The 16598-nt window shown below is 35.9% G+C and overlaps 1 protein-coding gene across 10 annotated transcripts in view; it reads right to left on the bottom strand.

The window, feature by feature from the left end:
• The window catches only part of GPATCH8 (G-patch domain containing 8), a 79455-nt gene that overhangs the window by 25419 nt on the left and 37438 nt on the right, over window positions 1–16598 (bottom strand). For 5 of the 10 annotated variants that reach the window (XM_074319691.2, XM_088802267.1, XM_088802265.1 and 2 more), the window contains 3 exons: window positions 10369–10413; window positions 8293–8360; window positions 7606–7692 (listed from right to left, as the gene is read on the bottom strand). In XM_074319691.2, coding sequence (XP_074175792.2) covers window positions 7606–7692; window positions 8293–8319 — 114 coding nt within the window. In that variant the 5' untranslated portion in view covers window positions 8320–8360; window positions 10369–10413. The remainder of the gene's footprint in view (window positions 1–7605; window positions 7693–8292; window positions 8361–10368; window positions 10414–16598) is intronic. The other 5 variants (XM_019752268.3, XM_088802261.1, XM_088802264.1 and 2 more) reach the window with 1 other exon arrangement.

The following is a 16598-nucleotide window of genomic DNA, read 5'->3' on the forward strand; positions in this document are numbered from 1 at the left end:
ACAGTTTCCATTTCTCTCCCTTTTTTTCTTGCACTCCCCCTCTCCACTTTTTGTTGTATTGTGGCTATTTCTTCAGATGTGTTATAATTTAATATTCAGTCTTGTGTAATGTTATTAAATGTTCTCATTGAGTTTTTATATGGTCTCTTGCCCTTTACTCATAATCTCAATCCTTTTTATTTCTTTAAATATATTAAATATGCTTCTTTTATATGCTGTATCCAATTCCAATATCTTAATCTTAAGGGGTCTGACTCTGCTCTTTTTTTACTCCCCTGCTAACTCTGGCCATCTTGTCTAGTTTCTTGGTTGGGTTTGTGATAAAACCATAATCTCCTATATATATTTTTTTTGGCAGGGGTTATCTAGGAGTGCTTTGAAGCCTAAGTTGAGAGAAGTTTGCTTCTTCCTAAGGGCACTATCTGCCTGAAACCAGTTGAAACCCTGTATTTCATTTACTGTTTAAATGTCACTGATTATGTTATGTCCCACTAAAAAAGAATAATCCACCCCATTTCTATTAGTACTTTGGTAGCATTGTATGAAACTGTTTGATATTATCCCATGGATCTTGGATACTCTGTTTTGTTTTGTTTTTTTCATTTTTCTTTTAATTTCAGTTTGGATAATTTATACTGACTTGTCTTCAGATTTACTGATTCCACCTTCACTGTGTCTACTCTGCTGATAAGCTCACTGAAAGAATTCTTTATATCTGATATTGTATTTTTCCTTTCTCCCTGGGTGATTTAATCCATTCCTGTGACTTTAAAATCAACAATATGCTAGACATTTCCCAATCTCTTGCTGAGACCAATTCCCTTCTCATATTCCAGATTTGAATATTTTGGTGGTTATCTTTATTGGATGTATATTAAACATCACAAACTTCAGATGCTCCAAATTGAACTCATTCCACCCAGACCATCTGTTCTTTCTTCTTTACTGATTAAACATAGAAGACATTGATATATGTGGAAAATATAATTGGAATAAGTAGTTTTTTTTTTTTTTTTTTTTAAGATTTTATTGGGAAAGGGGAATAGGACTTTATTGGGGAACAGTGTGTACATCCAGGACTTTTTTCCAAGTCAAGTTGGTGCCATTCAGCTTCAAGTTGTTGTCCTTTCAATCTTAGTTGTGGAGGGCGCAGCTCAGCTCCCGGTCCAGTTGCCGTTGCTAGTTGCAGGGAGCCCACCATCCCTTGCGGGAGTCAAACCGCAACCTTGTGGTTGAGAGCCCGCGCTCCAACCAACTGAGCCATCTGGGAGGCAGCTCAGCTCAAAGTGCGATGTTCAATCTTAGTTGCAGGGGGCAGAGCCCACCATCCCTTGCGGGACTTGAGAAATTGAACTGGCAACCTTGTGGTTGAGAGCCCACTGGTCCATGTGGGAATCGAACCGGCAGCCTTCGGAATTAGGAGCACAGAGCTCTAACCGCCTGAGCCACGAGGCCGGCCCCGGGAATAAGTAGTTTTTTAACTGACTTATTATTAATGGAAGAGAAGAGAGTTAAAACGGAATTAAAATACTCTGAGATATTATATTATCCATGAAGATGGTAGAGTAAAATATAAGTATGTACATTGTAATTTCTAGGGTAACTACTGAAATAATAGAAAGGGTATATTATTCCCAGTTTAATGGAGAGGGAAAAGAATAAAGAAATCAGTACAAACGAATGCAGAAATAAAGAGGAAAATAGCGGGGGGAAGTGAGGGGCACAAGAAGAGAGGACAAGATGGCAGATTTAAATCCAAATATATCAGAAATGACATTAACCATACTTAGATTAAAAACTCCAATAAGGGGGCTGGCCCAGTGGCTCAGAGGGTTAGAGCTCCATGCTCCTAACTCCGAAGGCTGACGGTTCAACTCCCACATGGGCAGTGGGCTCTCAACCACAAGGTTGCCAGTTCAATTTGAGTCCTGCAAGGGATGGTGGGCTCCGCCCCCTGCAACTAAGATTGAATACGAGCTGCTGCTGAGTTCCCGGATGGCTCAGTTGGTTGGAGCATATCCTCTTCCTCTACCACAAGGTTGCTGGTTCGACTCCTGCAAGGGATGCTGGGCTGTACCCCCTGCAACTAGCAACAGCAACTGGACCTGGAGCTGAGCTGCGCCCTCCATAACTAAGACTGAAAGGACAACAACTTGAAGCTGAACAGCACCCTCCACAACTAAGATTGAAGGACAACTTGACATGGAAAAAAGTTCTGGAAGTACACACTGTTCCCCAATAAAATCCTGTTCCCCTTCCCCAATAAAATCTTAAGAAAACAAAAACAAACTCCAATTAAGAGAGACTAGGAAAAAAGACACTGGAAGACTAGTCTGACACCCACAAAGCTTTCTATAACATATGCACACAGAATAGCTGAAAGAAGGCTGTAAAAAGCTATACCACAAAAAAAATACTAATCAAAATAAAGCTATCAATATTGCATATCAGACAAAAGAAACTTTAAGGCTCCCTCTCCCCCCCCAAAAAAAAATCACTTCATAGTAATAGGTTCAATCCACTAACAATTGTAAAGTTGTAAGTAGCTTCAAAATACATAAGGGAAAATGCCAAAGCTACATGGAAAAATGGAAAAAAACCACCATCAGTGGGAAGATAACAATCCTCTCTCAGTAACTGATAGTTCAAGCAAACAAAAAAAATTAGCAAGGATATATAGCTCATTCAAGCAATACAACAAACAGTTTGAAACAAATGGAACATACAGAAAAAATACAACTAATATAACAGGGTGGATAGAGATAAGTAAATGGAAATTAGAGTTTGCCTATTGCTGCATCTGTAATAGAAGTAAAAAGAACTTTATTCAAAATGGGAAACCAAGTAATGTAAGTATTATATAACCATATTTAATTGTATGTATGCTACATATTAAGTTTATTATTAGATGGTAGATGAAATGAAAGGGAGTAAAAAGAGGAAACAAGTTAACTTTTCATTGCTTATAGTATGAAAACCGATTCTCCCGAAAAGAAACAGAGAACAAAGGTAATTTTATTAAGTAATAAAGGTAACTTTGAATTGGATAATCATCATGGAGTTGGTTTTTGCTTTGTGTTACAATATGAAAAAAAATTTTAATGAGTTAATTTTTTGTATTTTATGTGACAAGTTTGGTTTACTTTATATTTTAAGCCACTAATTCTGTGGTCTGTTTTCTTCTCTGAATGTGAGATATAGACATTGATATATATGGATATATAAACTGGATTATATTTTTGTCTGCAATAGATTATTGTATGGTATGAGGTAGGGGGTGCAAATCTATCATTTCCCATATGAGTAACCAATTGTCTCAGAACCTTTTATTGAAAAGTTCATTCTTTCCCTCACTTTCCTGCAATACCATCTTTGTCTTATCAAGTGGTCAGATATGTAAGGGTCTGTGTCTGGGCTCTCTTTTTTGTTCCACTGGTCTACCCTTGCGTCAATATTACATTGTCTTAATTACCATAGCTTTATAATAAATTTTGATAGCTGGTGGAGTAAGTCTTTCTATCTTATACTTTGAGACTGCTTTGACTATTCTTGGACCGTTACACTTCCATATAAATTTTGCAATCAGCTTGTCAAATTCCATACAAAATCCTGTTGGGATTTTGACTTGATTGCATTGAATATACAGAAAAATTGGGGGAAAGCAGATTTCTTTATAATACTGACTCTTCTAATTCATGAACAAATTATTAAAAATTTCACTTTTTATTCATTGTTCTTCAATGGCTCTCAATGTTTTAGAATCTTTGCCCTAAGTCTTACGCATCTCATTAGATCCATTCCTTAGTGCTTCATGTGTATTTTCACTATTGCAAATGGTGACATTTTTGTAATCTTCATTTTCTAACTCTTGTTGATATAACTGTATAGATACACACATTTCACTTTATGATTTTGTATCTAAAACTGTTATTAATTTGTATAATTCATCTGTATATTCTTTTAGATATCTATGTATATAATACCTGCAGTTTTGTCTCTTCCTTTTATCTCTTACATCTTTATTTATTTGCTTGTTTCTGCCTGTCTACCTTACTATGCTGCTTAGGAACTGCAGCACAACATTTAATAGAAACAAAGACAACAGACATCCTTGTTATGTCTCATCTCAAAAGGAGAACTTTCAACTTTTCAATGTTTTAAACGTGATGTCTCCTACATGGGTTTTGTAGGCAGTCTATCTGGTTAAGGAAAGTCTTTTCTTTATCAAGTTGGACAAGACTTTTCATCATGAATGAATGCTGAATTTTACATAATGCTTTTATTTTTTTTGCATCTATTGAGATGATCATATAATTTTTTTCCTTTAATATCTTAATGTGGCTGACTATATAAATTGATTTCTAACATTAAAGCCATCTTGCATTCCTGAGATAACTTGGTCATACAGCCTAAACTGGTCCTGGTGTTTGTTAGTGTTTAAGATGTGCATCTGTATTATAAATCAGAGTATCATACAATTATCCTTCTCATACTATCCACATCAGGATTCACCATGAAGGTGGTACTGGTTTCTCATTAAATGAGTTTTTACTCATTTTCAATTCTCTGGAAGATTAGAAATTGCTGGTTAGGACTAAAGTTCTTTCCTTTATGAATTTTAACAGAACTCAATGAAGTTATTGGGCTTTATGGGAAGTTTTTATTTTTATTTTTTTACCACAGATTCAATTTATATAATAGTTATAGGGTTACTGAAGTTTCTTCTGTTTTTTAAATGAGCTCAGACATTGGGTATTTCATGCTGCACATCTTCCTGACAGCAGTTTAAAAAGTTAAAAGATTTAGTTGAGGCCTCTGTAGCGATCTGTTCGCCAACCAATGACATACAGAGCTGTGAGAGGTATTGTGTAACAGCAAGCGTGCCAGACTGATCAGTTTTTATCTGTCTCTTGTCACTGTCCTAGGCCTCACTGTCTCTATTGGGTAAAGGTATAAGAGCTACAGGAGAGATCAAAATCTACACTTTGGGGCCTGAGCCTACTTTTCACTTTTTGTTTCTTTCTGACCCACCTCTGGGTAAAATGGTCAGTTACTATAAAGATCAGAGGAATCAACCTGGTTTACTGGAATTATTTTTATTTATTATTGTTTTAAATACCAATTTCATTTTCAGTTATATTTTTTAGGAATTTGTCCACTTAAATCTAATTTTTACATTCAATGGAATAAAGTTATATTTTAGTGCTGCTGCATCTGAAATGATGTCCTCTTTTTTCATTACTGATATTGATTTTCTATCTTCTTTCTTAATATCACAAGAACACTTGGCTGTGTTGTATGTTTGTTCGCTGTTTCATTCATTTCTGTTCTTATCTTTATTATTCTTTACCTCACATTCTTTGGGTTTATTTTGCTATTCTCTCTCTAACTTCCTGAGAGGAATTTTTACTTCATTCAGCTCCTGCCATTCTTTTTTTCTAACATAACTATTAGGGATATGTATTTGCCATCAAAAATCATATTGCTTTAGCTTATCCTACAAGTTTTGATATGTGGTGTTTTTAATCTTTCAGTCCAAAATATGTTCCAATTACCATTGTGATTTCTTCTTTTATTGATAGGTTATGTAAAAATGTATTTCATAATTTCCAAACACAGGGATTTTTCTATTATCTTTTTATTGATTGCTTTGTGGCTTGATAACTTGATTTCAGTTCTTTGAAATTTGTTGGAACTTTATTTATAACACAAGGACATAGTAAAAACTTTTGTTTAAACAAATGCTCCATATATGTTTGAAATATTTTATTTTCAAAGTGATTGGGTGCATAGTTCTATATAACCATTAGGTGAAATTTCTTAATTATGTTGTTGAAATCTTCCAAAATATCCTTGCCAATATATTTCCTCTACTTCTATCACATACTACGAGAGGTATACTAAAATCTACCACTATTGCGATGGCTGTAATATTTCTCCTTTTAGTTCTGTCAGCTTTATCTAGTTTGGTAGAATAGATTTTAAAAAATAAATCCCTTTTCTCTCTTCCCACTTTTAAGTATCATGACCAAATCAGTTTCTATATGATAATCTTAGCTAAGCCTATTTCTCATTTTCAAATTTACCTATTTTATGGTACAGATTGAATCTTGAAAAACATGTCCCCTGGTCAGTCTTTTTGAAAGCTAAATCGTAGCATGTTCTAAGCTGAAGTTTTCTATAACTTAGCCCTTAAAAAGGAAAATACTCAGGTCCTCTAAAACACCTCATCCATTAAAAATTAAGGCTTATCGAACTGACCCGGTGGCTCAGGAGGTTAAAGCTCCATGCTCCTAACTCCAAAGGCTGCCAGTTCGATTCCCACATGGGCCAGTGGGCTCTCAACCACAAGGTTGCCAGTTCAATTCCTCGAGTCCCGCAAGGGATGGTGGAAGCGCCCCCTGCAACTAAGATTGAACACAAGCTGCAGGATGGCTCAGTTGGTTGGAGCGTGTCCTTTCAACCACAAGGTTGCTGGTTCAACTCCCGCAAGGGATGGTGGGCTGCGCCCCCTGCAACTAGCAACGGCAACTGGACTTGGAGCTGAGCTGCGCCCTCTACAACTAAGACTGAAAGGACAACAACTTGAAGCTGAACCAGTACCCTCCACAACTAAAATTGAAAGGACAACAACTTGACTTGGAAAAGTCCTGGAAATACACACTGCTCCCCAATAAAGTTCTGTTCCCCTTCCCCAATAAAAGCCTTTAAAAAAAAAAAAAAGGCTTATATATATTTAAAAAAAAAAAAAGAAGAAAGGCTGGGGTGGATGGTGGCTCAGTCAGTTGGAGCGCCGGCTCTGGGCAGCAGGGCTGCCAGTTCGATTCCCACATCGGCCAATGAGCTGCGCCCTCTGCAACTAGAGTGAAGTCAGTGAGCTGCCGCTCAGCTCCCACGTGGCCAGATGGCTCAGTTGGTTGGAGCACAGGCTCTCAACCACAAGGCTGTCGTTTCAACTCCTCGACTCCCGCAAGGGATGGTGGGCTGCGCCACCTGCAACTAAGATTGAACATAGCACCTTGAGCTGAGCTGCCACTGAGCTCCCGGATGGCTCAGTTGGTTGGAGCGCGTCCTCTCAACTGCAAGGTTGCTGTTTGACTCCCGCAGGGGATGGTAGACTGCGCCCCCTGCAACTGGCAGCGGCAACTGGACCTGGAGCTGGGCTGCGCCCTCCACAACTAAGATTGGGGGGACAACAACTTGACTTGGAAAAGTCCCAGAAGTACACACTGTTCCCCAATAAAGTCCTGTTCCCCTACCCCAATAAAATCTTAAAAAAAAAAAAAAAAAAAAAAGCCTTACCAATATGTATCAAGCTCTCAAAGGAATCTTAAGTTAATAATTTTTACTGCTATTACTACCTACTATGTACCAGGCATTGTTTTCAAACACTAATGCAACCTTCCCAGCAGGCTTATAAAATGGGTATTATCTCTATAGTTTTTAGAGGTAATAAATAGGAAAAGTAATGGAAAGTTGAGATCTACTACTAATCACCACCAAATGTCAAACAAATGCAGTCACTAACAGAGATTCTTTTCACCAAAAATGATTCTCTCTTTCAGGGTGAGTACCCCACATGCAAAAAAGGCTTCAATTAAGTACCTTGTACTTCTGTCTCAATTCTTCTGTGTCTTCTTTCTCCACTTCTAGGACACGGCGCCGTTCGGTAGCATCTTCGGCATAATCGAGCTTAACAAAAATAGATATGATTAGTCTTAATTCCTAAAGTACCCCAAATTAGGTATTAAAAAAAGTCATTTGCACAACTACAGTATTGTATGAAAATAAAAAACTGTATTTTGCTCAGCAACTTCTTGCTTTATTGTCACCCCACAGAGAAAATAGCATGCAAATAATTCATTAATCCTTTCACATTGGTGCTTCCCAACAGGCACATTTTTTGATAACAGACTTGAACTCAATGTTCATTGCTAAAGAATTAGGAGTAAACAGAGAAAAGATTTTAGGCAATGAAAAGAAGATACCACACACGACAGCTGCACCCAGCTACTGAAAGGACCACTAGGGTCTGGGTGTAAGGCTGAACTTGCCTTGTGGCACAACACTGGGCAAAGCACTCAACTTCTTTAAAAGAGGCTTATTATTTGCCACCTACCCACCTGAAAGGCAGCACAAAATAAAAATGTAAAATAAATGTAAAATTTCCAAAGAAAAATACTAAAATTACCTTCTATCTAATAAATGTATTCTTGCATTGGCATCTAAATCTGGATTTAATATCAATTTTAAATATCTGATAAAACAAGTGAGCTAAGGAGATCAATTTACCTCCATTTCCATGCGACCCATGCCCATGACATCATACTTGACAACAATTGGAATGGGATCTGTTCTCCCTGTAACAGGAACACATAATCAAGGTAAGATGCAAAGCTAAGCCAACAACTCACTTTACACATTGGGTTTGGGTGGTTAGAGATCTTGCCTTGGAGTGCAGAGACCAGAAAGCTACAGTGAACCAAACACAAGCCATTCTCACAGCTTACAACCAAACCTACCTCTTCTAGTTTAAGCCTGACTAACCACTTTGATTGACCTTCCAGTTGAGGATAATTCCAGATTACTATGGCAAAATTAAATAAGTAATGCAAAGCACTTTTAAGCAATGGCACCAGGAGGTTTAAAAAACTTTTCATCAAGAATCAGTTCACACTTATTGTCCACTGACATCCTCCCACACACACTTTTAAAACTGGTAATAAATATCTCAACTGACATGCTTAAATCAAAAAAGCAGTTTCAAACATGGTACAGGAAAACCCTGTAATTGCAACTCAGTATGTTTAATATATATATATTTTTTTAAAGATACTTTCCAGTTAAACGGGGTTATGAAAAATTCAAATAAAAAGCAACAGTTAGTTGCCCTTAGGAATAAAGAATAGTTCTTCTTTTGAACTGGTGCCCTGATATCCCATTTTCCAGAGTGGATTTAACACTGGCTATGACAATCGGTAAGCTGTGAAAAGGACTAGTTGCGAAGAAAATTGACTTTAAACTAATCAATCTATGCTGGAGATTTTTAAAAATGTATATTTAATCCACTCATAACCAGCCAAACAAAGCAAAATGGGGCAGACAAGCACTTTACTACCACAGCTGTTTTACATCACAACTTGCGCTGTTTATTGTGATGTAAGCCCACTGAAAAGAGGACTTACCTTATCCGTTGTACACCTTTAGTGAAAAAACACAATGTTTACTTCCCTCATCATTTCACTCAGGCTGGTGTAAACAATTGCTTTTTTGTTTTTTGTTTTTGTTATACACACATATATATTATACCTTTGGGCTAAAAGTTGAGTTTTGTCAGGCTAAATGTGAAGTGTTATCAAAACCAAATTAAAAAAATAATAATAATAAATGCCATGATCATGACTAGGTTTGGTCCTGGCGAAAAAAGAAGAAACTGTTTTCAAAGTGACCAGCAACCACTTGGATTCAGTTGCTCTGCATTTGTGGGATTACTTTTTATCTTTAAAAAATAATGAAAATCAAATTCACAAGTTTAACTATTAATACTTATCACCAATATCCCATGATTTTTAAACAATAAATAAAGAGATAATTAGGAATAATTATCATAGTGAAAAAAATGTTTAAGTAAATAAAGAACATCTCATGCCAGAAAAAGGAAAAAAGTTCTAAAATACAGCCTTCTCTTAGATACTATCAAAGACTGCCAGTTAAAATGGAAATGAATTACTACCTTATGCCCAATGGTATAATAAATAAGCAGTGACTGCAATCTTTAGCAAAAGGACCAAATTAAGACAGGTTATAAAAATGACTTCCTAGGTGCAATATCACTTTCATAACGTCTCAATCAGGGATTTACTGGTAAAAACAAATGGTCCAATGAAAGAATTGGAAAAAATGACAACGGAATTTCCTTTTTTTATTTTGGTTCTTTTTTGGTCTGTCTGAATTTGTTATGCAAGAATCAAGTAAGTTTTGGTACAAATTCATTACCTCTGTAAACCCCTGTTTATAAACTCTGCATTAGTACTTTTGCCTTCTAAGGCAGTCAAAGTTTGTTTTAATTTATTTATAAATTGCAGTAGCAAGTGCTAGTGCCCATTACATTGTGGGGAAATCAAGTTTTTGACAGTATTAGAATTTAATGGTTTAACTGATTTTTTTTTGGCAGTTCTAACACAAATAGATATATCCCTTCTTAACATTACCCTTTAATGAACAAGGATCAGACAAGTTGCATAAGGAAAGGAAAGGAAAATGAAAAAGACCAAGCAGAAGGATGAAGGCTACAACAGAGAAAGTAAGCCTAACATATTGGTGCACTGATGACAAAAGGAGTAATTCAGTCTGAAAATAAAAAATTACCACTGCTAAGTTTACCATCACCACAACAAGTCCAGGATCATAATGCTGTAAAAAAGAAACACCATTTGTTAGGCAGAAACCATTAGGGTAGGAAACAGGCCTTCTAGCAGGCAGACAGGATGGGGTAAAGTAACAATTGGGCTTTGTCCCTCCCCCGATTTCAGCTGGGGACAGAGAAAGGACAGTTCCTGCTCCAGCAGTTATTTTCATACTGGACGGACCAGGGTGTGAGATTTTTATACTGCTACTTGAGAACACGAACAACCTCCTTTTTAATAATGCAGGGGGTAGGGGAAGGTATTAGTTTAAAGTGAGAGAACTAGCTCTAGCTTCCAATCTCTCATTTAACAACTCCTTCTGGTAAATAGGCATTTAGGGCCCTAGGGGGGACTTTTCCTTAAAGAAATAACATCCAAGACAGTCAGATCAACTGGACAATGATCAAGTTTATTTGCTTCACTCTAAGAAGATTTGAGGGGTAGAAGGGGAGTCATCAAGACCTTACTAAAAAAAATATAATCAGTAAAAGGTCTGGAAAATAACCTTAGATCTTCAATGCTTGGAAAACTATGCGCACTTGAGTTCTGTTATGAATGAATACAACTTCTGAATTAGCTTTTTTAGAACTTTGTTTTCTTTTAATGAAGTCTTCCCTGGCCCATGGACATCTTTCGTTCTGCACACAACAAAGCCAAGCTTTGAGAGAGACCAGGAACTCCAGAAAAAGTGGCATCAAAAGGGTTGTCACGTTTACAGTTAGTCTACTTAGAGGTAACTCACAGAAAATAAACAGTTTGGCTTTAAAAACAGTTTGAAAGTGACATTACTGTCCAGGCCAAGTAGTAATTTCTTTCCATTAGTAAAGAAGTTCCAGACCAAGGGAAAAATCCCAGTGGGAAAAGACACAGAACAGTATATACAGGAAGAGGCTGCAGCATTAAAAAAGAAAAAAATTCTCGGCAATTTATTAAGTTGTGATCAATCATAAATGCTGTCATAAAGACCACCACTGTGGTACCCTTGAGTAACAATTTACAGTGATGAATTTCCAAAAGGTAGATACCAACAGAATATTTGCTAATGATACTCTAGAAAACTGAACTTCTTTTTAGAATAAATTTAACTATTTCTTGGTTTCTTTTAAAGGAGGCAAATATTTCTTAAAATCCATTAAATTAACAACTTTTTGTTGTATGTCAATTTCACCTCAATAAAGTTTTTGAAGAGGAAAAAACTTTAAATGACGTTTCACTGACCAACTAGAATTGTACTTTCTATATTTGAAAAGGCAGTTTTACTTCTATAATGACCAAAAAAAAGCTAAAATGTTCATATATGTACCTCTTGCTAAAATGTGATGACATTATGACTTATCATAATTGAAAAGAGAATAAGGCCAAATACAAAAATCCATTGATTGCTTATAGACACCCTGTTTCTGAGAACAATCCCTTATGACTCACTTTTGATTTTAAAACAGTTAAGGATTATCAACCTACAAAATTGGTCCAAAGAACTGGATTGTGAGAAAATATCTGCTTTTGAGAAATGCTACTTTTAAAGAGACAATTAGGAATAGAACAATTGGGGGAAAAAATACTGAAGGACAACCAAAATCTGGTAATCAGCCACACTTCAGAAACAGAAGGCACATGACTTCCCTACAGAATTAAATTTGAAAAGAAGCTTCCAAAGTCATTAAACACTGGTCAGACAGTCAACAGATGTAAGAACACAATTTATCTCTGCTGCCTTTCCCCTTGCTGAGATTCATTCAACAACAAATATGTACTATAAATACTTATTGAGTGGCTACTACATACCAGGCACTGTTGGAAGGCATTGGGCATATGGCAGTGATCAAAACAAAGCCCTACACCCTATGAATTATCTATAATTAGGAAAAATAATTTTACCAATTTAAACTTCTGGCATGAGGGGGGGAAAAACAGAACATTTCTGGAGCCAATGCATACATGGTTCAAAAACTTTAAAATGTCTCAAGTCATCTTTTAAAGATGTCTAAATTTGTTTTTAAAGACTAACCCTAATAAAGCAGAAGTAAAAGCATCAAATATAAAACCCACCAAAGTTACAAAATCTACTTCCAAAAGGCAATTAAACTGATAAAGGCCAACATTCTGACCTGACACCTTTAAATCTATTTGTTTCTTACTTTAAGCAACTCAAATACATATGTGAAAATCAAGAATAATAGAAAATTAGGATGGTGACTATTTTGATTTGCCAAACTATCCAAAATAGGTCTCTATAGTAAGCTATGTTAGTGCATTCAAATATAATTTTATTTATTAAAATGGTGATTACATACAACTTTGAGAAACACTTATTGAGTAAAAAAAGGTACATCTATTCCCAAATCAAAGCTTCATTTTTGCAAATTTCTCCTGAAATTGAGTCTTCAGTGGCATAAAAACAATGATTACTTTTAGCATTATTTAGATATTTTTCTTAGTAATTGTAACATGACATATGCTACCTCTCAGGAAACACTAACTGGAAACACCAAGCACATTAATTATTCCCTACAGAGTTTCTATGTTTAAAAAAAAAAAAAAAGGAGGCCGGTCCGGTGGCTCAGGCAGTTGGAACTCCGTGCTCCTAACTCCGAAGGCTGCCAGTTCAGTTCCCACATGGGCCAGTGGGCTCTCAACCACAAGGTTGCCAGTTCAATTCCTCGAGTCCTGCAAGGGATGGTGGGCTCCGCCCCCTGCAACTAAGATTGAACACGGCACTTTGAGCTGAGTTACAGCTCAGCTCCCAGATGGCTCAGTTGGTTGGAGTGCATCCTCTCAACCACAAGGTTGCCGGTTTGACTCCCACAAGGGATGGTGGGCTGTGCCCCCTGCAACTAGCAACAGCAACTGGACCTGGAGCCGAGCTGCGCCCTCCACAACTAAGACCGAAAGGACAACAACTTGACTTGGAAAAAAGTCCTGGAAGTACACACTGTTCCCCAATAAAGTCCTGTTCCCCTTCCCCAATAAAATCTAAAAAAAAAAAGACTTCCTACTCAAAACAGAATTCAAGTTCTCCAATACTACAAAAACAGACTATACGCTTGCCATAGCCTGATTAGTGATCTATAGAACAACCACATTACTTTGATTTTCAAATACAGATGTTTTCTAAGGACACAGACGTTTAACTGTGACCTAAAGGAATCTCCATCCTTCCATCTTTACACAGTACCAGAGGTGGTTTTCTAGGATAAAATAGTTCAATTTTAATCATCTACTTAATATATTAATAAGTGGAGACAGAAAAGGAGCAAAAAGCCTTTACTTAGTAGAAGTGTTATAGAATCAGAATGTTAATTAAGCCTGGAAAGGGTATCTCATTCAGGGACGACATGAGATATTCAAACCTCAGGAGAGTAATAAAGGGAATTCAGGAGGCACTTTCAATTAAAAACAAAATAAAATAAAAAATCACCTAAAGGAAATTATACTTTTATTCTAGATAAGACTGCTTGGGCTAAAAATTATATCGACTCACTAAAGGCTGTCTCATGCTAAACACTATGCTAACATCAATTTATTTTTTAAATGGGAAAACCAATTTAATACAATTTCAGATAAAATAACCCAAAACAAGAGACTTAGGGGAGAGGGGGAAAAAAAGTTAGGACCTTATTTAAAAAAAAAAAAAAAACAGTTGGGAAACACTTTTGTGCCCTGAGTTTTACTTATGTTTGTACACTGAGTAACTGACATAGTATCTAGCATAGAGCAGCATTTAAGTAAAAAGCATTTGTTGTCTCAAGATAATGAACATATTCATAATGGGTCTCAAACTTCTTCAGGTGTAAATATTTAGTCATTCTGGTGCTCTCTGCTTAATGCCACAAGATATTGATGATTTATCGTTAATCGTCTTGTAATTAAGGAATTATTTTATCAAATAGAACATATGGCTATATTATACAGGTCTCCATATCTCAAAAAATATGCAAGCTACTATAAAGAAGTATTTGAGTTTTGCATTATTGTTCATTAGAGGCTTGGTTCAATATGTTTTATCTATCATCATTCATTGGCAAGCAGTCACGGAGAAGCAGGCATCAAATGTTTAAGGAGTTAGATAGACTTAATGGTCTCTAAGGTTCACTTCAATTCTTAGGTTTGAAGAACAGAAAATATTTGAGCAGAAAATATTTGGAGGAGTTAAGTAGGTAGTAGCCAGCTCTGTAGTAGTGTAATAATCCAACAATCCAATGCCTTTTTAGTATTGTATTCTCTTACTATTGGTTCAGTTTTCCATAACACAGAATTTTTCACGAGACCAGGATCAATCTATAACCCAAAAAAGACTTTCCAGCTTCATTTAAACTGCTCCTCCTTTACTTTCCATATTAATCCTCTTCCCAATTCATTTTTAATTGTTTTCTTTCTACAGAGGGTGCCAAAAGTAGTATACGCATTTTAAGAAAGGAAAACTGTATTAAAATTGTAATAATATACAATGATAACAAAAGATGAACACAAGTCACGTTTGACTTCTGCAGTTACAAGAGGTGCTCAAAGTGGTTACCATCAGCACCCAGACACTTCTGATTACGCGAACTACTGCTTGAGCAATGGTGTCCAAACTGTCCATTTGTACACTTTTGGCACCCCCAGTATATATTTCTAAGTAGTCCCTAAAAAAGCTGGGATACAAAATCTCAGTGCTCCAGTTAAGCAGCCTTCCCTGCAAAATGGAGGTATTATCCTCTCTTTCAGGACTGTCATGCAGATCAAAAGAGATAACAAAGAGAAGACACTTTGAAAACCATAACTCACTTTAGAGGATGTTGTTAAACTCTAGTGCAATCATCTCCTTAAGGCTTCAGAAAATTAAAAAATCAATTTTTCCTTTCACTTCCAAATTTGGCATATTGGAAAATAAATACCTTAAAATGAAAGATACTCAAAACCAGAAGCTGTGATAAATTCTAATGTTTTACCTACAATTTGGTGATGATGAAGCACCCCAATTGAGAGATGAAGAAAATTATTATCCAGATCAATAACCAAAGTATTATCCAAAAATCCTTCCTAAATCATCTACTAACAAAATGAGTAACTATTTTTTAAAGATTTTTATTGAAATGTAGATATCATACACTTATATTTCTGGTGTACATAATAGTTATTCAACATTTATATACCTAAGTGATCACTATGGTAAATCCAGCAACTATCTGACACCATACCACACTATTACAATATTATTGACTATATTCCCTATGCTGTACGTTACATCCCCATGGCTTATTTGTCTTATACCTAGAAATTTGTTTTATTTCCCTTCACCTTCTCCCTTTTTAAAATTTTTCAATTACAGTTGACATTCAGTATTATTTTATATTAATTTCAGGCGTATAGTAATGGTTAGACATTTACATAATTTAAGACAGTCTAGTCTAGTACCCACCTGGCACTATATGCAGTTATTACCATATCACTGATTATATTCCCTATGCTTTACTTTACATCCCATGACTATGTTATAACTACTAATTTGTACTTCTTAATGCCTTCACTCTTCTCGCCCTGCCCTCCAAGCCCCCTTCCCAAAATGTGTAACTGCTGAGCTTGAAAAGCAATGTTACACAAATACTAAATCCAAGCCAAAAGAATGAACTTAAAGAATAATTTTAGCTAGACATGTCCAAATTAAACATATAGTACAAATCATCTAAGAAAATTAATTTAGCCTAAGCAAAACTGAATAAATTAAATAGTCAAAATGCTTACTATTTTACTATTATCATCACCTGGAGGAAGACAACAGCACCTACCATGTTTCCCCAAAAATAAGACCTAACTGGAAAATAAACCCTAGCATGATTTTTCAGGATGATACCCCCTGAACATAAGCCTTAATGTGCCTTTTGGAGCAAAAATTAATATAAGACTCGGTTTTATTTTCAGGGAAACACGCTATGTATCTGTACTAAATTGGAAGCATTAAGCCATGGTATGTCAAATTGTAATAGACGAAGTCCACATGGAATGTCAGAGTAAATTTCGAAAGCCACGTAGATTAAAATTACTCAAATATCCCCTTATTTCTTTTGAAGTCTCTGCTAAGAGCCCAGAGATCTTAGGTCATCCCTAGAAATTTTCTTTTCCAGTTTTACAGTCTATGATTCCATACAGCTTGAAAGCACTTTTGTCTCACCTTAGTTCCTATTTATCAAATATTAGTTAACTAGTGAATTT

This window comes from Rhinolophus sinicus, chromosome 12, assembly GCF_057876585.1.
Source record: "Rhinolophus sinicus isolate RSI-liver-muscle chromosome 12, RSI-T2T, whole genome shotgun sequence".
Lineage (NCBI taxonomy): Eukaryota > Metazoa > Chordata > Mammalia > Chiroptera > Rhinolophidae > Rhinolophus > Rhinolophus sinicus.